General features: G+C 31.2%; 1 protein-coding gene across 1 annotated transcript in view; it reads left to right on the top strand.

The window, feature by feature from the left end:
* LOC126733882 (coatomer subunit beta) overlaps positions 1-22,522 on the top strand; it is a 68,849-nt gene that overhangs the window by 19,688 nt on the left and 26,639 nt on the right. Inside the window, exons 3-11 of the mRNA XM_050437314.1 lie at positions 653-929; positions 994-1,251; positions 1,571-1,718; positions 1,949-2,160; positions 6,302-6,415; positions 6,479-6,645; positions 6,747-6,943; positions 21,225-21,410; positions 21,482-21,658. Of these exons, the coding sequence (XP_050293271.1) occupies positions 653-929; positions 994-1,251; positions 1,571-1,718; positions 1,949-2,160; positions 6,302-6,415; positions 6,479-6,645; positions 6,747-6,943; positions 21,225-21,410; positions 21,482-21,658 (1,736 nt within the window). The remainder of the gene's footprint in view (positions 1-652; positions 930-993; positions 1,252-1,570; positions 1,719-1,948; positions 2,161-6,301; positions 6,416-6,478; positions 6,646-6,746; positions 6,944-21,224; positions 21,411-21,481; positions 21,659-22,522) is intronic.

Genomic DNA, 22,522 nt, shown 5'->3' with positions numbered 1-22,522 from the left:
TATCCCTACATTTGAAGTCGGTGTTTTCTTAGCAAAAAGGCGGCAAATGCAAATCTTCCTATTTTTATTTAGGTCCTTAGATTTTCGGACGCATTAAGGAAACTTAAAACTTTTATGTGAAGTTTTTTTGTGCAAAAATGAGCGATACAGTTGTAGCTAGTATATTTTTTTCCTAATTGGCTAACAAAAAAAACATTTTAAAATTTGCAATGCGATTCATAAATTATGAATTTTTTGAAATGTCCTGTATAACTTCTATTTGCGCTTAAAAATGTCCTTTTTCCAATGAAACATCCTGTATTAGAAGGTAACAAAAATATATATTTTAATAACTATGATAAAAGAGGCGTACAGTTAAAGATACTAGTGCAAATGTAATGTAAATGTAGATATGTTTATATATGTTTGTTTTCTAAATGAAGATTTGTTATTTTATTATACCTGTTATAATCATGAATACATCAGGGTATTACCTAGGTTTTATGATTATTATTGAGTACTAATATGCATTACCTCTTACCAAGAAATGTTTAGTACCCTATTTCACTCTTAAGTTTATTATTATCGATTTTACATATTTAAGCGATTTTGTAATTTACTACATCAATATTTTCTTATAAAACTGTCTTCAAAAGCATGATATTTTTTTCAGAGTCTGTTTAGAGCACAAACACAGCTATGTTAGACGAAATGCTGTCTTAGCAATCTTCACTATCTATAGAAACTTTGAATTTCTGATTCCGGATGCTCCTGAGCTAATTTCTAACTATCTAGATGGTGAGCAAGATATGTCTTGTAAAAGAAATGCCTTTTTAATGCTTTTACATGCAGACCAAGATAGGGCATTATCATATCTTAGCTCTTGTCTTGACCAGGTCACATCATTTGGTGATATTTTACAGTTAGTGATTGTTGAATTAATTTACAAGGTATGAAGTGCATAACAATTAATATGGAATGCTAGCAGTAATATTAAATTTAAATATTTTTTAGGTTTGTCACTCAAATCCTGCAGAAAGATCAAGATTTATTCGGTGTATTTACAATTTACTGAATTCAAGTAGCGCGGCTGTTAGGTATGAAGCTGCGGGAACTTTGGTAACTCTTTCTAGTGCTCCCACTGCAATTAGAGCAGCTGCTTCTTGCTATATTGAATTGATTATTAAGGAAAGCGACAATAATGTTAAACTCATTGTTTTAGATAAGCTTGTTAACTTAGGAGAGCATCCTAACTATAATAGAGTTTTACAGGTAAGGATAGTTTTCTATGATTTAATAGTGATATGGATGTTATTTTTTATTGCTTATTTTTATAAATTGCAACATTATGTTAATTTAATTAGAATGAAGAATTAAAAAAATAAGGTTTTTTGCTCTTTTTAAGTACTTTGAAGTATTTTGGGATTTTTTACAAAACATTTCACAAGTATTGAGCAACTTTATTCTTAGTTTCAACAATATTTTCTTTGTATTGTTTGTATCCCCAACAATAGTTATTTAAATTTTTTTTAATAGTAAAATAATTTAATATTAACAGTTGTTTATATTTTTTAAACTTGTTCTTCAATAGGACTTAGTTATGGACATTCTCAGAGTGTTGTCGAGTCCAGACTTGGAAGTTAGAAGAAAAACCTTAAATTTAGCCATGGAGTTAGTCAACTCAAGAAATATTGAGGAAATGGTTCTGTTTTTGAAAAAAGAAGTTTCGAAAACACTTGGTAAGGTTTTTGTGGTTTGTTCATGTGGCTATTTAAATATTTTTAAGATATCACTATTCTATGTGCTAAGTTCGATACAGATTTGTTATAAATGATAATTAAGATCGATATTCCGTTGTTCATGTGTTCATGCACTATATTATTGTAGCATATACAATATAATATGTTACCCCTTTAACAAAATAATTGTCCAAATTACATAAAAAATTCAAGAGTCTATTTTCAAATAGATTCTGAGCAAGAAGACACAGGGAAGTACCGTCAGCTTCTAGTAAGAACTCTGCATTCGTGTTGTATTAAATTCCCAGATGTGGCTGCCACAGTAATTCCAGTTTTAGTGGAATTTTTATCTGATAACAACGAACTGGCTGCCGCTGATGTTCTGGTGTTTGTTCGAGAGGCAATTCAGAAGTTTGAAAATTTACGGGCCTTAATTATTGAGGTAAGAGATGTTTTTTTTTTAAACACATAATTCACTTTACACTAAAAATTACGGCATTTAATTGCCTGTACGTTTCCTCGGAATCTATAGGGTGTTTAAAAAAAATTGAAGTGCAATACAATTTAGCTTTAAACAAAGTTTTAGTTTGTCCCAACCGTTATTTTTTTAATCATATGTCTTTTTAGGCAATTCCTTTCCAAGTATTATCAGTTATTCGGTTTAGCACACAATGGCAAATACAAGGCCGATTTTAGCTGAAAAAGTACAAAATTCAAAATATCTTAAAAAGGAGTAGAATTGATTTTTAATTGATGGGAATTAATTTGATTTTAAGTTTGATAATATTTTATGAAGAATAGCATTTATGTGTAACAACATCACTGTACAGCAAAACTGAATGTGGAAAGTGTCAAATTAATTTTGGTAGGACATTTGAAGGACATATGAAGAATATAAGTCAGACATCTCAAGAGGAGTATAAGACATGTGAATATTCCGCAACATGTCTCGCAAATAAAAAGATACGATGAACAAAGATTACTAGATGAAGCAAGCTACATTGAACTACTTTAAGAGTTTGCAATAAACGCTAATTTATCCACTCGTCAGGCAGCTACAATTAGGCTTCATCTCTATGAAATTCAAATGCTTTAAAAATGTGGAGACCATGACTGACGGAAGAATTGAATTTGATAAATAGTGACAGCTAGAAATACTGCAGGGCTCATCAATTATCAATCAAATCAGGCGCGCATCGTAATTTATCTCTAGAAGAAAATTTATTACAATTTCAATAGGATGTTTACTCAATATTCCGAGTTAGTCAATGCTTAGAAAATAATTACCCTAATCAGTGGATTGGGAGGAGAGGTTCTGTTTAATGGCCTCTTATATCGCGGGACCTACTTCTTCATTACTTTTTCTGAGACTATCTAAAATCTGTTATTTTTAAGACGCAATCTGACTAAATAGAGTAACTGATGTAATAAATAGTTCAAGGACGCTAAGTTATTTCTAGAGGAACATTAGCAAGTGTGCATCAGGAGTTTGAACATAAAACTATTATTGTTTTGACCATTTCTTAAGTTAATATTAAAAAATAGAACTTAACTTTAATTAAGTAAAGTTGTATTTAATAAACAGAAAAACTACTACATTGAAAAAATCTTTGGAAGGTATCGTTGAGAAGCATTTTTTAATAGCTTTCATATAAGAAATCACAAGCATGGCATATTTCAGATTTTATAGCTGAGGTGGCTGGGGGTGAAGTGATATGTCAAAACAAGTTAGCTATTACATTATTTTGTATAGCCCTCCCTATTGTGGACATTTTTTTCCGCGATTTTTTATGGTTCCTCAGATATAGCCATTCTAAATTTTCTAATTGTCACCCGGAATAGGAAATCCTATTTAAACACCCTGTAGATTCTGAGAAAAGACCTATAGTAAAATGCCTCCCCCTATTCAAAGCTTCTTTTGATCTAAAATATAAAAATCAAAGGTAGCCTAAATATACAAAAATAACATGATTAAATGAATAAAACAAAAAAGAAAATAAAATATTAAACTTAATATATGTAGTACGTTACATTACAATCATTTAAATCATTATTCTTAGATTGAAAGAAAAAAAAACTGACCTTACAGTGATGATTTAAGTAATAGTTAGTTTTTTTCGTCTAAAGTCATAAATAATAAATCCAGGAAATATTTAAGAATTTCGTTATTACTTTATTTTAAAAGATTTTAGTAATATTGTACATTTTTATTTAATGTATATTATTATATGAGTATGTATGCACTACTTTCTGAAACTAGAACTGTTTATTTCCTTTAGTTCTGTTCCTTTCCAGTTAAAATCCTTTACTTAATATGTTTAAGTAAAGGATTTTTGTAAGGCTCTGCAAAACTGTTGAAAGTAAATCACATTCTGCATGCAATGGCGAGTTGTCGATTTGGTGTTTAAAAATGTTTGGGGTATTGGTCTTACATGTGCTAATGAGAATCTTACAAATATTACACAGCGCCACTTAGCTTATTAAGAGTTGCAATTAATAATGTTAATAGTCAAGTATGATGTTTACCATCCTAGTTTTAAAAATTGCAACTATTATGCGCTAATGGTTTTTTGGCTTCCATTTCTTGGCAGTGGGTGTTTCATTCAAATGATGTTAATATTTGTGTTGATTATTTTTACAGTATTTTATATTGCGCACTGGATATATATGTTCCAATTAGGCTCTTTAAATCATCAAATTTTCCTACTTGGTTGTAGCAAAAAACTCGCTCACACTAAATTAAAAACAAAAAATGAGGCTGATTACATTACATTTTCCTCTTTCCGACAACATTGGCTTCACGTAATAAGTGTTAACATACATGAAATGAAACACACATGAGATGAAACACCTTATGCAATTCAAGCTTCTATCCCAATAACATGTATTGAGGTGATAGTTCTGCAGACACTCTGTTTAAATTTCACTTTTCTGGAACTTATAAGAAACATGTGGGTGATGCTCCAAAATATAACCTTAAATATTATCTTAATTTGAACAAAGTTCAAATCACTTAACGGATCTATGATGCATGTGTCAAATCAAAGTATTCCTACGGCCCTGATGGTATAAAATCCATTGTAAATTAAATAAAGTAAATTTGTATCACATTATAATGATGGTGTGGGTAACCTTGGGTTTGTTTTGCGCTACTCAGTTATCTGTACTCTGCCTGCAAATTGTCTACCTCTCATCGGTTTGATCTAAACTGGAATATGCCTCGGTAGTGTGGTCTCCCTTCTATGACTTTTATATGGAAACAATTGAAGCAGTTCAAAAAAATGTCTCTAATGCTCCTATGTTTAGGGTATCCTTTTATCGTACAAATTGCGGTTTCTTCTCACCACTCCCCCAAGAATGATGAGAATCTGTTATGAGTCTGACCCTTTTGCAGGCAACTTAAGGTTTTTTTTAATCTAAAATTTGTAATCTAAAGCTGTAAAAATCTAATATTTTTTATAAATAATGTAATATTTTTATTTTCTTGGCTTTATTGCTGTATTTTGCTTCACAAATTTATTAACAAAATTTAACATACATTAGCAATACACACATAAAGTAAATAGTTAACAACACGAAAAAATATTTATAAAACCACAATTTACTATTTTGAAAAGCAGATTGAAAAACTTGTTTTTTCTATTTTAATGAGCCACGTCTAAATTAAGAAAGGATAAGTTAAATTTAGCAGTGACTGTATTGCATAGCAAGACATGCAGTAGTAGTGCTGCGGCTAATGCTAATGTGATAGTGTATGCGTCATCACCTCTAAAATTATTTGGCACAAGATAATAATTACTCTTTAATCACTTAGCTGGGTCACCTCATACATACATTAGATTACCATATATTTCTCCAGGGTGAAGTACCATTATTCGTATATTATTTTGCTTTACTCTATTAGAATTATTTAATCATGTCTCTATATCCCAGGACAAATAGATAATATTATACTGTTGCCATAAAACATTTGTTCTATTCTCTTTATGCTCTTTTAACCCTGAACATTAAAAAAATATTGTTAATGTAAAGGGCTTTGCACAAGCACTCTCAGCTGATAATTCAAGGTTTTGCCATAGTTCCTAGTATGTTTCTATTTATGTGTTTAATAATGTAAGAATAAAAATAATAAGAAATTACACACTGGACTCAGTGAGTTTTGTTGGTTTACCTATTTAAAATTTCTTCACTTGCCTGCAAATTTTTCTTTTTAAAGATTTTTTAAAGCTCCGGCTTTTTTACTTTTTTAATAAACAAAATCTTACTACAAGATGCTAATATATTTCGATTACCTGGGCGATACTAAGTAAAATCAAATATATTACAGTTTAAATTTTTCTTAAGTTAACATGAAAAAGGTAAAACTAGAAAACTCCGAAAAACTATACACTTGAACTACTACTCGAAGAATTACTGGAGAATAAATCGGCTAGAATAAAATTTATCCATTCATATATAATTACCTTAATTAACATTACATACTTTTATATGGTTCCTATGATTTTGAGCTTTAGTCACCTATGTGTCATTAGCTGAACATCTGAAATAAAATACATTCTTTATACAAGTGTCATATTTTTTAGAAACTGTTAGAATCCTTCAAGGACATCAAATCTGTTAAGGTGCATAGAGCTGCACTTTGGATCTTGGGAGAATACGCCACTACGGTGCCGGACATCGAAGCCGTTATGAAGGAGGTGAATTTTTATTTCAATTATTATTGAGTTCTAGTTTTATATTTAAAATTTATTCCAAACTAGGTTGTAAACACTCTGGGCGAAGGCTTTTTAGTAAGTGCTGAGATGAGACACAATCAAGGATTACCAGGTGAGGTGCAGGCAGAAGGAACCGCGCATGTGCCATCTGTTACAACATTGGTGACGTCAGATGGCACTTATGCCACTCAGAGTGCTTTTAATTCTGTGCAGTAAGTTCTTAAAAAATATATCTCAATAATATTTAAAAGAAATATTAAAAAAATATATCTTTTTTGATCAAAAATAAAGTTAAAGATTTATATTTTACTAGGAAATCTACAAAAGAAAAACGTCCAGCACTGAGGCAGTATCTCATAGATGGTGACTTTTTCATTGGGGCTGCGCTAGCAACGACGCTCACCAAACTTGCCCTGAGATATGGTAACCTGGAGTCCCCGGTTGTTCGTAATAAATTTGATGCAGAGGCAATGTTTATTATGTGCGGGGTTATTCATTTGGGAAATTCTAGTAAGTACATCTGGTTTATACAAGGGAAATCAAACGAGTAATAATTATATTTTAAAGTAATTTTAAGACTTCTGTGGACTGACGAAATTATTTTTATTTGAATTTTGTAACTTACTAGCTCTGACCCGCGGCTCTGTTCGCATTATAGACTTTTTTTATAGTACAACGAATAAATTTCGAACTTGAGAATTTAAAGTAAGTGGAAAAGCATAGGCAACAATATACACCAAAAACTAACAGTATTTATTTATCAATAAAAAACTTTTTAAAGAAAATTACACCTCAAATATATCGATATGAACACTAATTTTGCAAAATGCAATCGTCTGTTCTAACAATCTAGTTTCTGTGGTATTATTTATTGGCAATATAATAATATAGTCCGTCATATGTATACACTTAGAACATTGAAATGCTAGAATTAGCATTTCAGTGGGACTATGGACATTTATTGCAACATCTCAGATGCCAATGTAGGAATGGCAAAAAAACGCTCTAATATCAAGAATTTATCACTTATTTTGACAGGCACAAAACATTACTACTGTTCTCCTTTATTCATATAAAAATCATTTTTTAAGATATATTATAATAAGATACTCTATAAAGAAGTCAATATTCAAAGTTGTAGTATGTAAAATGAATGAAGATTACGTCACAACCTTCTTTATCTCTAGCCACGAACATCATCACATCGACAATATAGCGAGTCGATCGACGCCGCGATCTTGGAAACCCCATAACCCCATATTGGCCCATATATTAGTAGGTAATCGCAGCGGTTTCCGTGGGTGTTTACCTCGTTTCTCTCTTAAAATTTCGGATTTTTGTACTTAAATTTAAATTACTAACGTTAAGACTCAATTTTAAAAACCTACTCTAAGTTCTAGTTATATTGTTTAATGTGGATTTTGCGTAGTTATTTAAATAATCGAACTTAAAAGTCGAACAAAATTTACCGGCCGGCTAGCTAAATGATGTTTTAAAAGTGGGTTTGTTATTATTGTGTGTTTCTTGGCTTTCTTACTTAAAATGGTTTTGTGACTTGTATTTTGAACTTGTGGTAGTTCATTTATTTGGTTAGTCTGTGGATAATAATATATTGCTTTATAGCTTAATATACATAGGGAGAAATATGGAAAATTGGTGTAGGTATTTGTCTCCCTACTTGTAAACAATATGTGGTAAGTAAGTAGTTTAAGTCAGGGTTAGGAGTTGTAGTAGCCGGTAGTAGGTAAGTTTATATAATATTTGTACATTTTTAACATGCCAAGTCCATGCTGTGTCCCTGGATGCAAATCCAATTACAAAACTTCATTAGATGCAGGCGAGGGAGCTGAATCGGTGTTTGGTTTTCCTAAAGATGAGCAAATTAAAGGTAAATGGCTGAAAGCAATTCCTAGAGACAACTGGACTCCTACTAAGCATTCTGTTGTTTGTGCTAAGCATTTTGCCCCCACTGACATCATTTGGGAGGATATTTATCTTTTGCCAAATGGCACAACAACAAAAATACCTACTAAAACTCGATTAGTTCCTTCAGCAGTTCCTCAAATTTTTCCAAATTTACCTGGATATCTTTCAAAAAAGGTCCTCTCCCTCGAAAGAGTCCAGAAGAATGAAATAAAGAACATGCACATCGTCTTGAACTCAACAATCTTGAATTTGAACAATCGGATCTTATTACAAATTTTCATATGATAATAAATAATTATCTTAAAAAAATTAATATTTCAGAGTTGTGGAATGTAAAAATAGTTGATAATTTAAAAATATGTTTTTACACCTTAAATTTGACTAATACTTGTTTAAATATCGCTAATCAAGTCATAGTAGAGAGCAACATGAAAGTAAAAGTGTTTATAAATAGGAATGAACTGACCCATATTGACCTGAAATGGATTTTACCTTTTGAATTGACACTAAATAGGTGGTCTCAGCTAGAGAATTTGTTGTCTAGATATAAATCTCCTAGCTGTGAACCATCAGCTCAAGAATCACTTAGCGATATTCTTAAAAAAAGCATAAATTGCTTAAAGAGAGGCATTATTTTAATTAATAATAATTGTGATTTGGAATCAGCCTCGGAATTAGCCAATTGTTATAATAATGAGGACTCTGAGGACCTTATTCACCAGCAACCATTGTGATGTCTTTTATGTTATATACTTCCTCGCCTTGCACTATATGCTATGCTTGCTTAATATATATTACTATATATGCTTTGATCTGCCCTGTATACTAGCTATTTTGTGTCCAAAATCACCCAATCTCATACTTATTTCTGTAAGTGTTTTTGACGACATTTTTGATATATACTTAACTTTCAATTTAAAACAATCATTGTTTCACATTTATTATGTACCACACTGTATAATATGTAATAATTCAGGCTTTGCATGTTAATTTACAATTTAACACTTTGTATCCACCATTTATTACCATAATGTAGAATTATTATTCGAAAAAAGCCAACAAAAATATTTGATCAATAATTAGTAAACATCCAGAGGTAAATTTTTTTTTGTTTTATAAATTAGGATATAATCTTGATATTATGAAAATAAAGTTAAAAAATCATATCAAATCTATTTTCCAATGAATAGCATAATGCCTTCAACAAAACGGGCATTTCTGTTAGTAAAAAAACTTAAAATCATTGCCGAGTCCCGTTAAATACGGCTATTAAATCGATCCGGAAGCATAAGCGGTTCGCGGTGTTGCCTTGCGATGTTCGCGGCTAGAGTAAAAATGGCTGTGATTACGTATACTAGATAAAAGGGCAACAACATCGCAACACCGCTCGATTGCATTGTTGATTCTACCGACACAAGGAATCTTTACGAATGACGTCGCCAGAATAATATTTACATGATAAATATTTATTAATAGTAAATTGTGATTTAAATATAAACAATTTTACCGTTTATGAACTCTTTATGCGTTTTTTTTAACGTACTTCATTAGAGTAAAAATACCTGTGTAATCAGACGCATGTTTATGCAAATTAAATTTTTCATAATTATTTTAGATTTCTTAATAATTCATGCTTTAAAATACAAATTTTTAACATTTTAACGTATTTTCAAAAAAAATATTTTAATTTAAAAATATAAAAATTCATCTGTTTTACACAAACTTCACATTCAAGTTTTTATTTAGGTTTATTTCTATGATCCCCTATTTTACGTTTATGATTACGGTTCTCCCTTGATATGATGTTAGGAATCGCGTTTTTTCCATGGTATGGTATAAGTTTTTACCATCGTAACAGTTCACAAAAACACTCACATGAGACCTTTTTCCTTTTTCAACCAAAAAACTAAAGAGCAAACACAGAACTTCACAAGTGCCGAATGTAAACAGAAATCCGTTTGATAAGATTACATGTCGCACGTCACTGAGCTTTTGCTTACGGTGATGTCATTCCAAATATTTTAGAAAAAAATAATTGAAATGGCAACACTGCAGGCAAAAGCTGATCATCTTGATATTTCGCAAGATGACATCCGGCATTTGTGGAGTTCTGTTTTTTCTTTTGTTTTTGGTTGAAAAAAGACGCATTTGAGTGTTTTTGTGAACTGTTACGATATTAAAAACTTGTGCTGTTTAATTATGTTACGATAGTACAAAACTTCTGCTGTTTGTGCCGCACCATGGGGGAAAAGATGATTTAGGCCGATCTTTTCACAAGTAAATACCGATATTGTTATAACATCATATCAAGAGCCAATCGTCGTCATAAACGTAGAATAATAAAAACTTATTAAGAAATCTACAATAATTATAAAATATTTAATTTCCATAAAAATGCGTTTTATTGGATAGGTACCTTTATTCTAATGAACTACATTAAAAAAACGCATAAAGAGTTCATAAACGGTAATATTGTTTATAATGTAAAGCATATTCTTTTAATAATATATATTTATCATGTAAATATCTTTTGACGATGTCACTGGTAAAGATTAGTTGTGTCCATGGAATCAACAATGCGATGGAGCGGCATTGCAATGTTTTTTCCTTTTTCTTTAATATACGTTATCTACGCTTATTAACAAAAGGAGGGAGAAAGTAAACTCAAAGTCTAAGTCTCATAAATCAAGCGTCTATTTTAGGTTACGCGTTTCGCCGTATTAGGGCATCATCAGACCTAAATAAAATTATCAAAATTAAATGATACAGAACAGAACGCTAATTAACAGAAAAGACATACCTATCTAAATACAAAAGCCACACACTGACTCACACTAACATAAATAAAAAAATATAAAATAAAATGAGTTTACACCATCGTGTATCATTATTGACTAAAATATGGATTTTAAAACGCCAAATATCACATTCAGTACATATTATACATATTATCTTAAAAGGAATGAAAACAAATACAATTATGAAAGGACAAAAAATATAAAAAATATTTTTTCAAAAAAATGTTTTAATTTAATAGGGATCGAACCAGAGACCACTGGATCCGAAGTCCGAAGCATATACCTTGTTAGAAATATTGAAAATTTTCCGAGATATTAAGTTTTTAAAAAAAAATGACGTTTTTTTCAGTTAAAATTTGTCCTTCAAAAAATCGTCGTAGGAGGTTCATCCGGGTCTCATTTTGTTTGTTTTTTATCTACTTTCAGATAAAATTAAAAAAAAATAGACTTGCCATTTAAAAATGTGCTCAAAAATGCAAAAAACTAAAAAATTTTTTTTTTCAAAAAAATTTTTACGATAATTGTTAAGAATATGTTCAAATTTTTTAAAAAACAAAAAATCTGATTACACCATTGAATTCTACGGGAAAAAATACAAAAAAAACATATATTTTGTTATTTGATCGTAAAGTTAATTTCTTGATAATATTACTATAAACATTCGATTGCATGGATATACTTAATACTCCGGCTACTAAGGGGCGTGGGATCTCATTGATTTTACTATTTTTACGATTAAATTTCACATTACTTAATATTTTACAATGTGCTGAGTCTATTTTCGAAGGTTATTGTGCCCAAATTCGCTTTCTTCAAGGCCGTATGACTAAATTTTTGGCAAAATAGACAGTTTTTCCTAATTTTCTAGAAAAATAATACATTATCGGCTTACCAACTTATAATAATGCATTTTAATATTTTTAAAATTGAAATAATCAATCAGTATTTGATTGGATGGTATAACAGAAAAAATACACAATAAATTTTATGAAAAAAAAGAATGTTTGAAATTATTTATTATTAAATGTATTATAATCAATGTGTTTTATTAAAATAAATAATTAAAATTATCATTTTCTTATCTAAAATATTTTTTTATTGACTTTATTTATAAAAATCTAAAAAAATTTTTTTAGTTTTTTGCATTTTTGAGCACATTTTTAAATGGCAAGTCTATTTTTTTTTAATTTTATCTGAAAGTAGATAAAAAAACAAACAAAATGAGACCTGGATGAATCTCCTACGACGATTTTTTGAAGGACAAATTTTAATTGAAAAAAACGTCATTTTTTTTTTTAAATTTAATATCTCGGAAAATTTTCAATATTTCGGTCTGAAAAAAATTGTGGTTTTTAAGGACACCTGAAAGTATCTTTTTGCCAAGTTCGATCAAAATCAGTGTGTTTGTCCGAAAATGAAAAATAAAAAACAAAAAAATTAAAAAAAAGCAATTTTTCGCGATTTTCTTGGAAATGTTGAGGTTATGTCACAAAGTGGCCTCTATAAAAGTTGTAGATTTTTTTATTATTTACAACTTTTCCACTATACATTTTTTTCTTTGACGTCAACTTTCGCCGCAAATCGAAAAGGTACAATTTTTCACCCCTTTTCACCCCCCCAAAACTTTACTTCCCTTAACCTGTTCCTGCATGAATTTTTTTCTCGTTCCTGATACCCCCCAAACCTTTTCCCCTCGTTAGTTTCCGGATAACAATTTTTTCCCTAAAAAGTACAATTCGCCTAGACTATGTCGCCAAATCGGGGTAATGATGTAGTAATTATTATTTTTTCGTATTTTCTTGAATTTCTATTTGTAGGTAATAATCTTATCTTACAAAGTATCTACTAAATATCTTACAAAATAATACAAAATAATCTTTTTTATAAGGTCTCACTATTAAATAATAAGATCTTTCTTGCTTATCAACTATATTTTCGATTTAAAAATTCTTTTACAATCGAATGCTCTCCTTCAATGTACACGGTGTTCCATTTTGAATGCGTTTGCGGAGTATCTCTGTTGTTTTTAACGTTAGCGGGATGCAATTTTTACGACAGTATGCAACTTTTTCATAAAACTAAAGATGCCGCTAACAAAATGTTCACGGCCCTTTTAGTTTTTAAGATATAGGGCAATTTTGAAAATGTTGCATTTTGGAATCCCCCTCGTATCTCCGTTATCCTTCAATTTATCGGAAAGGTAAAATAATATAAATTTTTACAGATTTTTTTTCCGTAGAATGGTATAGATAATTTTTGCTATACAGATCGTGTTTTCGTTCGTTACTTATAGGAAACCGCATAGAGGCGAAATTTTGCAACGTCGCGCGTGTACGAGTGCCTGCGACAGAGCATCGCCCCGGCCGGCCCGAGGACGGGATTAGTAAACATCTGACTTTCGTCGAAGCTACGTCGTTTGTCGATAAAATGTCCCAAAATATTACCCGAAAATCCAGGCATTTTTAAAATATTTATTCTAATGTGTAAAACCCGCATAGAATTGTAATCTTAAAATGTTTAATATGCTGTGTTTTGCATAATGAAAATTAATGCCGAATGTAAACAGAAAGCCGTTTGATAAGATTACATGTCGCACGTCACTGAGCTTTTGCTTACGGTAATGTCATTCCAAATATTTTAGAAAAAATAATTGAAATGGCAACACTGCAGGTAAAAGCTGACCATCTTGACATTTCGCAAGATGACATCCGGCATTTGTGGAGTTCTGTTTTTTCTTTTGTTTTTGGTTGAAAAAAGACGCATTTGGGTGTTTCTGTGAACTGTTACGATATTAAAAACTTGTGCTGTTTAATTATGTTACGATAGTAAAAACTTCTGCTGTGATCCTTTACACCTCCGTTTCCTAGAGAATGACCTTCACTATGGCCACTTGTGAAGGGCATTATCTAAAGACAAAAGTGTATACCTGTACTCTATATAAAAAAAATAAAATTAAAAAAAAAAAACTATAAAATTGCTTACCCTAATAGCTACCTAGATACCAGTTTATATTTTACAATATTATATTATTTAAAATAATTAATGCTATACATGTTAATAATAATTATTATTGTTTAACTATACTGCCTTTCAAAATTATTTTAAAGCTTTTCGCATTTGAACTATTTCCGCGCACAAATCACTTTTGTAGAAAAATGCCAAAATACACTGTGTTTGCTTTTATACTTGTTTCACTGTTTTTTCCACTGCTTATGCTCAATAACTTAAATTTAATCTTAAAATTATTACAATGAAATTATATTTTACATTTGGTTTACATATTTCTTAAGCCTATTTTTATGAATTATAGACTCTTTGCCTTTATTATCCTTTATAACACAATTTGGACCTTGTACAGCTATGATGGGTCATCATACCAAGGATCTAGTTTATGACGATCTTCATTCGTGATTAGTACTAAATCTCCTGGTTTAAGTAACAATTGAGTTGAATTCAGGTCAACTTATGCTTTACGATTACATTTTGCTTTGTCAAGAAATTCCCTAGCTCTCTTATGAGCCGCTTGTAATCTGAAACGTATTTCTTTATCATACGCATCTAAATTATATAATGGATCTACCTAACCATTGAGAAATTCTGGAAGGTCCGCTTGTTTAGCAAAAATTAATTCATATGGGGTATAATTATGATATGCGCTTGGTGTTGTATTATAGCAGAATGCAAAATATTTAGTCCATATATCCCAATCTAAACGCGTTTCGTTTACATACATTCGCATAAACTCATTAAGAACCCGGTGAATACGTTCGCAACCACCTATTGTTTGGCTATGATAAGGAATAGACGTTTTATGGGTAATTTTTATTAAATTTCTAAGGTTTTTAAAAAGTTCATTCTTATATTCAGTTCCCATGTCCGTTCTGACTTCTTTCATGGAACCGTATATAAGGATAAAATTCTCAAAAATAGCCTTAGCCACTGTTGACGCTTCTTTATTGGGGATTGGAATTATCACGACATATTTTGCTAGTTCACACTGGATCGTAACAGCATAAGAATTACCCTAATTTGATTTTTGAAAAGGACCAATTGTGTCAATGCAAACAATATCGAAAGCTTTTTGGGGTGTAGGTGTCAATGTTAATGGTTCAATGTGTTTATAACCAGGCTTATTAACTTGACACCTATGACATTTCTTAACATAATGAGCGACATCGCGAGACATATTTTTCCAACGATAAAATGATTTTAACTTCTTTAAGACTCTTTTTTGTCCACAATGACCTCCTAGTAAAGGGTCATTATGAAAATCTTTCCATAAGTTTAAGCTGTTCTTTTTTATCGTTTATTTCCTTTGGGGGAGGAAATAGTACAATTTTTAATTTTTCTAATATTTCTTGCCCTTTATATTTAAAATTATTTACGGTGCACCTCGTAAAAATGTTATCACTTATACTTAGTCTCATATTTTTAAAACTGCAGTCATCAGCTATTTTTCAAGCTTAGATAATAATTGCGCTAACGCAAAATCATCATTAATGACAGGCATATTAACATTTACATTTATTTTATTTCTGAAATAGACTAATATTTTTACATTCGTTCGAGCTCGAATTTTAATAAGGGCATTTTTAATATATCATAATTATTTAATGTCTCGTAAATTTTAGGTTCTGTTATTGAATTTGGGATTTTAGTTGGATTTTTTGCTGCGTCACTAACTAGTTGTTTTGTTCGTGACCTAGTTAAAACAAAAATTTGTGAGCTTGTTTCTGTAATACTCTTTACATTTTCAAAGTCAATTCTTGACAACGCGTCAGCAGCAACATTTTCACTACCCTTAATATATTCTATCTCAAAGTCAAACTCCTCTAAATCTAAACGCATTCTGGTGAGTTTAGAAGAAGGATCTTTCATTGAGAACAAATAAACCAAGGGTCGATGATCCGATTTAACTAAAAATTTTTGTCCATATAAATAACAACGGAAATATTTAATTGCCCAATGGATTGCCGTTAATTCCTTTAAGATAGTTGGTTTGTGTGATTCTCCTTTAGTAAACGTACGAGAAGCATATGCAATAGGTAGGTCATTACCATTACTGTTTTGCGAGAGAACTGCTCCACACGCGATATTTGATGCGTCAGTCGTAAGAATAAATTGTTTACTAAAATCGGGATACTGTAAAATTTGGGGACTTATCAAGAAATTTTTCAGTAAAGAAAAAGAATTTTGACAATCCCTTGACCACACAAATTCGGTATTTTTCCTTGTTAATTTATTTAGAGGATGTGTAATTTCAGCAAAATTTGGTATAAATCTGCGGTAGTAATTGCAAAATGCTACAAATCGTTTTACTTCATCACCAGATTTCGGAATAGGATAGTTTTTTATGGTACTATATTTAGATTCATCTGGTAAAATGCCTTTGTCTGTAATTTTATGACCTAGAAAGGTAACTTCTTTTCTAAAAAAATCGCATTTTTGTGGATTTAGTTTCAAGTTAAATTTTCTACATGTTTCAAAAACATTTTTTAAATTTCCTAAATGATGTTGTTCTGAACAACCTATAACGATTAAATCATCTATATAGAGAAATGCTTTCTCCGGTGTGATACCCGAAAATGCAAAGGACATCATTCGTTGAAAACTATTAGGGCTGACTGATAACCCAAAAGGTAATCTAGTAAATCTAAAAGACCCTTTCTCGACACTAAATGAGGTTATATCACGAGAAGATTCGTCAAGAGGTATTTGATGAAAACCTGACATGAGGTCGACTACTGAAAACCACTTAGCCCTACCTAATTGATCTAAAATATCATCCATTCGACTAATCGGATATTTATCTGCAATAAGCGATTTATTCACTGCTCGAAAATCAATACATAATCTCCAAGTTTTCTGTCCATTTATGGATTAAGTTCGTTCACTAATTGTATTTCACGATTTTTGGGTTCTATGTCAATCTTATATACATTCTATTTTAGAAAGGTCTATTATATAACTTCTAATTTAGAAAGGTCTATATCTACGCTTTCAGATGTCGTATTAATTATTCTTACAAGGGGATTTTTCCCATTAATAATAGATCGAGCAACAAAAACACCTGGGTGTAACTCTTTATTTAAAACTACTGAATCCTGTGATAGGTTTTTTAGGCTATCGACTTGCCTTATGACTTCGCACCAAGGGGATATGTGAACTGTATTTTTCTCTGGACCACTAAATATAGGAACTACATATTTGAAGCCCCGAATCTGCATACTTAGGGTCCAATTTGAATAGTCAATAACTGCCTGATATTTAGCTAAAAAATCACGTCCGAGAATACCATCCCCTCGAATAGGAAAATCGGAATCTACTATATGAAAATTATGATGTAACCCTTGATCTTCGAGCCAAATTACAGTTTCCGTCTCACCCAATGACTTAGTTAACCCGTCTGTTACGCCCTTAATTTCGCTGCTATTAGCTATGTTAATAATCTGATTATTATCAACTTTTGTGCGTTTAAAAATGGAAATATCAGCCCCTGTATCGACTAGCAGTACATTTTGAGATTTAGTCATATCTATATCAAGTAATACGAAATTTGAAAGTGTAAGATCTAGATGAAACATATTAGTTAATTTTCCATTTCCCCCAATCGAACCGGTTGGAGGCTCGATTGGTTTTCAGGAATTTCTGCGCTAGTGTATCTTATTGAAGATGTATTGTTATTATAATAGTTTTGCTGGTTATTATTAAAATTTTGTCGGTAATTATTGTCATAGTTACAGTTATAGTTATAGTTACCACGCCCTCTTCGAGAACCCCTGAAATTAAATCTTCCGCGATTATTATTAAAGACTTGTTGATGGTCGCTGTTTCTATATCCATTTTGACCACCTCTACCGCGATAGTTTCGACGATTAGTTTGATGCAAACGAAATACGTTAGATTGGTTAGGGTCAGAGCTAACATTCATAAATTTAGTCAAACAATCATTTATTGTTGTAAAAGTGCCGGCTTGCATAATTAAACGTGTTTTTTCGTTACTTGCATTTTGAGTGAGAGATTTTACCGTAGTTTCTACAGTGTAATTTTGTGCAACTTGTGCTGGAACGCCTTCTGAAATAAAAGATTTTTGCAGTTTGTCTGCCAAAGATTCAATTTCGACTGCGTACGAAGTTGCATCCTTGTGATTTTCTTTGTAATTTAAAAGTTTAGCTGTTAATAATCGAGAACTTTCACCCTTAATATTATTTTTAAGTTTATCTATGATTTGGTCAATTGATTGTTCGTTTGTTATTAAGCTACGAGCTTTCCCAGTTAAACGAGTTTTAATGAAAGCTAAAGCATTATTTTCGTGACCTGCTGAATTTGCTTTAAGCAGTTCTAAACAATCTAAAAATGATTGAAAATTTTCAAATGTTCCATCAAATTGAGTGGGAACTAATTTACTTGCAAGATTAAAGAAATCTGTTGCAGTCACCATTGTTAAAATATTAGTCTCAGTTTCCTCGTCGTCGTCGCTTTCGTCTTCACTGTCTAAGACGTTAATATCTATTTTTGAAAAAATTGACTGTGGTATTATAATCCTCAGTTTTAATGCTAGAAAAGATTTTATTGTTTTATCCCTAATATAATTAAAATGTCGTCTACAAATATTTTTCTCCAAAAGATCCAAAGACTCCCATGACTCCCTCACTATGCTTGTAAATTGATTATATAGTATTATAAGTTGATCCCTGACTTCAACTCGAACTATTTCACTACTAGGAATATTTTTCTTTAAAACCCTTTTTGATTCTTTAATTACGTCAGCCTTAATTGCGGCTAACTGTAAATTTAAATCTTCGTGTAGCATTTAACGTTAATAATGGCCAAAGTTTTAGGACTACTTGATAGTCAGATTCCATTTAAAGACTAACTCAAATATTTAAATAAAATATAATGACAAATTCCTAAAATTATTAAACTAACGACTAAAGAACATAAGATAGATCTAAATATAAACTTACGTACTTATATCTAGTAAACATTTCTTTGCTGAACCCTTTTGACATTTTACAGCACTTTTAACACCTTTAACACACCTTATTGTTTACTTTTACTGGGACTAACACTGCAAACACTGCCGAAAATACTATAGGACACAACTGTATCTTTTCTAAACAGCAGCAACGCTCGCTACTGAAGCGGCTAAATCTCTTCGGAGTTGTTTGTTCATGTTTCTCTGCACGTCTTGTATATCTTCGAAGCAAACACGGCTACCAATATGCACAGGATAAGGTATAACACAACCTTAACACCCTTTGTGATATTATATTCTGCCTCTTGGACTATGAAGTTAGAATTAACTACTCCATTTTCTTCCACTTTTTGATCCGTTGACTGTGAAGTGCCCATTTTACCTTGCTGATTTTCGGTTTTTCACTTTTTAGGCACTTACTTTTTAAAACGTAAACGTTACTTTTTTAACTAAAAGTTAATTTTTTTTTGTCTGGCAGGGTCGCCATGTGAAATAAGACGTCCCTTGTTGCTACTATCAATCACATTTTATTAATACCCAATTATATTACATATATTGTTTAATTCACTTCCTAATTAATTATTCAGCAAAATACAGGTAGGTATTATTCCAGGTATATTATAATATCTGGAATAATACCTAATGCTTACTAAACTATTTAAGGTTAATGTACCCATGGTAACAATACAACATATTATTTAGATTGCACCATTTCCTATAACTAGAATATAATATAATTTGCTTATAAAATATTTTGAAGGTTATTGATCCTTTACAAATGGACCATTCATGAAATCCACTCGTATAGTAAGAGCAAGAGTGCTGAAGTTGAGGAAACAGTCTCAAATGATCCTGCTAGTAGTACGACAAAAATTGTCACAGTTTTATTGGTCCTTGTCTGAAAAATTGTAATAGACAACATAATATGTCCTTTGTACATCCGAAGGATTTAGGCTCTATATGATTGCCAATGCTTTGTACAAATTCTAGCCGAAAATCTAAATTTCTTAAGGAATACCACCAATAATTTTCACTAACTAGTTTTGAGCAAAAGAGAAAACTTTGTAACCAATTTAAGAAAATGAAACACTCTGAATACGACCACGGACAAGTTTGCTACTAATTATAGCGCTGTTTTAACAGATGTTCAAAAATACTGACATAACCTTTTTCTTCTTCCTCAATTACAATGGACTTGCGTCGTATTTCGACGGCCTTCCAATTTTGTTGATTGTAATGGACCCACAAATTAATGTGGATTCCGAACCGCGAGTATTGATTTGCAAGACAAACACAAGCAACCATGCCCATGCCAGGATTTGAACCTGAGACCACACCATCGAATCATGAACACTTTGCCCACCATGGTACCGGGGTCGGCTATCGCCATTAACCTCTAAACACATTTTACTTCATCTGCGAAGGGCACTTGTTGCTTTTCTAAGTGATTCATGTCTTTCTTTAACGAACACTGCCGCATTTCTAATGCGTCGATTTAGGGCCTCCCGAGTGTCGACTATCACTTTGTATACCTCATTTTTAAACCAGTCCCACAAACAGTAGTCCAGGTGGTGTTGAGGTCTGGAGATTTTAGAGGCCAACTAATGGGACGACTGCGATTAATCCCTAGTCCTGGAAACTCCTCGTCCAAATTTTGGCCTGATGAGCGAAATGTGTGGGAGCTTCATCCTGCTGATAATACATTTGCATTCTGATATTTAGAGGAATTTTATCTAATAATGGTTTTAACTCATTTTGCAAAAAAAAAGTAGTTCTCTCCTGTGAAACGTTTTAATCATACAAACTCAAAAATAAACGCGTCAAACACACTAACACCAACACAAGTCAGAACAACAAAACGGACCAAACAATCCTTTACTACCTACAGCATATGTTATAAAAAGCTATAAACTATTAAAAAAAATTAAATATGTTATAATTCAAAAACAAATGAGAATTTGATAAGAACATATGAGGTTCTTAAATTATTTTTGCGTGTACAATACTCACCTGCAGTTTAGTGCATTTATCTATCACATTTTTTTTTAACCTTTAGTTACCACTTTTCATATAACAATTTTTCTCATAGGCCTAACAACAAAACCAATCACAAACGACGATCAAGACCACATCCTGTTTTGCCTTAGAGTAATTTCTGACCGATGCCCAACAATAATCGAAATTTTCACAAATTATTGCAGGAACGCTCTAAAGGAAATGCTATTGGCAAAAGAGCGCGAGGAAGCGACCACTCAAAAGGCTAAAGAAAAAACAGGTACTATTTAATTCCAAGTTTAAATCTTAATATATAGTAAATACGGGGTAAAATATATTAATATTTTTTAGGTACGAAAATCCAAACAGATGATCCAATCACTTTCTTGCAACTAGAAACGGATAAGGGAGGAGAACTCGGAGAAAATATGTTTGAAACTTCCCTGTCCCAAGCACTAATTGGTGGAAGAGGAGCAGGAGCAGACGGTTTAGGAGTGAATAAGTTGAACAAGGTCACCCAGCTTACCGGTGAGTGTAATTTTTTTGAATCTTCTCGCTAATGTTATTCAAGGTTTTATTTTTGATGTTTCATAGTGTCCAGTTACATTTCAAAACATTTTTTAGCAATATAAATTCTGTGGAAAGATGGTAAAATCATATATCTTAATTTTTCGTAGTTTCCAGGAGAGCACTTTTAAATAGAATAACTTAAATAGAAATTTAGTAATTAATTTTTGCAATTTTGGTGTTTATTTGTTGTACTGATAAAATTTCAAGTTGCGATATACATAAAGACTCTGGGCTGGATAAACACAATTCCAAAATTTGCTTTGTAGACACATTCTAAGTTTAATATTATTTATATAAGTTTTTGTTTAATCTCTTGTGATCTTTGACCATTCTTCACAAAGTCATTCTTAAAGGAAAAAGCAATCGAATAGTGATCAGTTATTCGACCATCAAAAATTTATAATTTTGTATTTTTAAAAAAGGTATGGTTTTGACCTGTAACATAAATACGATCAGTGCATGTTTTATTGGATTGTCTGGTAAAGTACTAATTTTCCATGCAAAATTATTCATAAGATATTCGATTCGATGCAAGATATTCGTGGGTAATATATTATATGTAAATTAAGATCTCAAGTAATTATGTGTAAGGTACTCAGAAAATTTTTCTATGAATACGTTTAAATTAATAGCTGGCGACCTGTATATACAAATTACAACAAACCTTTCCTGATTCCGTCCAATTGAAATTTTAATAAATTATCTTCTCCAATAAATATAAAGAAATATACTGTGGTGAGCTTTTTCTTTACAAAAACGCAAAAATATTGAATTCTCCCTCGTTATCTAAGACATGCGTTTCAGATAAAACTATAATCTTGA

The sequence above is a fragment of the Anthonomus grandis genome, chromosome 3, assembly GCF_022605725.1.
Source record: "Anthonomus grandis grandis chromosome 3, icAntGran1.3, whole genome shotgun sequence".
In the NCBI taxonomy this organism is placed as follows: domain Eukaryota; kingdom Metazoa; phylum Arthropoda; class Insecta; order Coleoptera; family Curculionidae; genus Anthonomus; species Anthonomus grandis.
The sequence above is the reverse complement of the archived record's forward strand: the minus strand, read 5'-3'. Positions and strand labels throughout refer to the sequence as shown.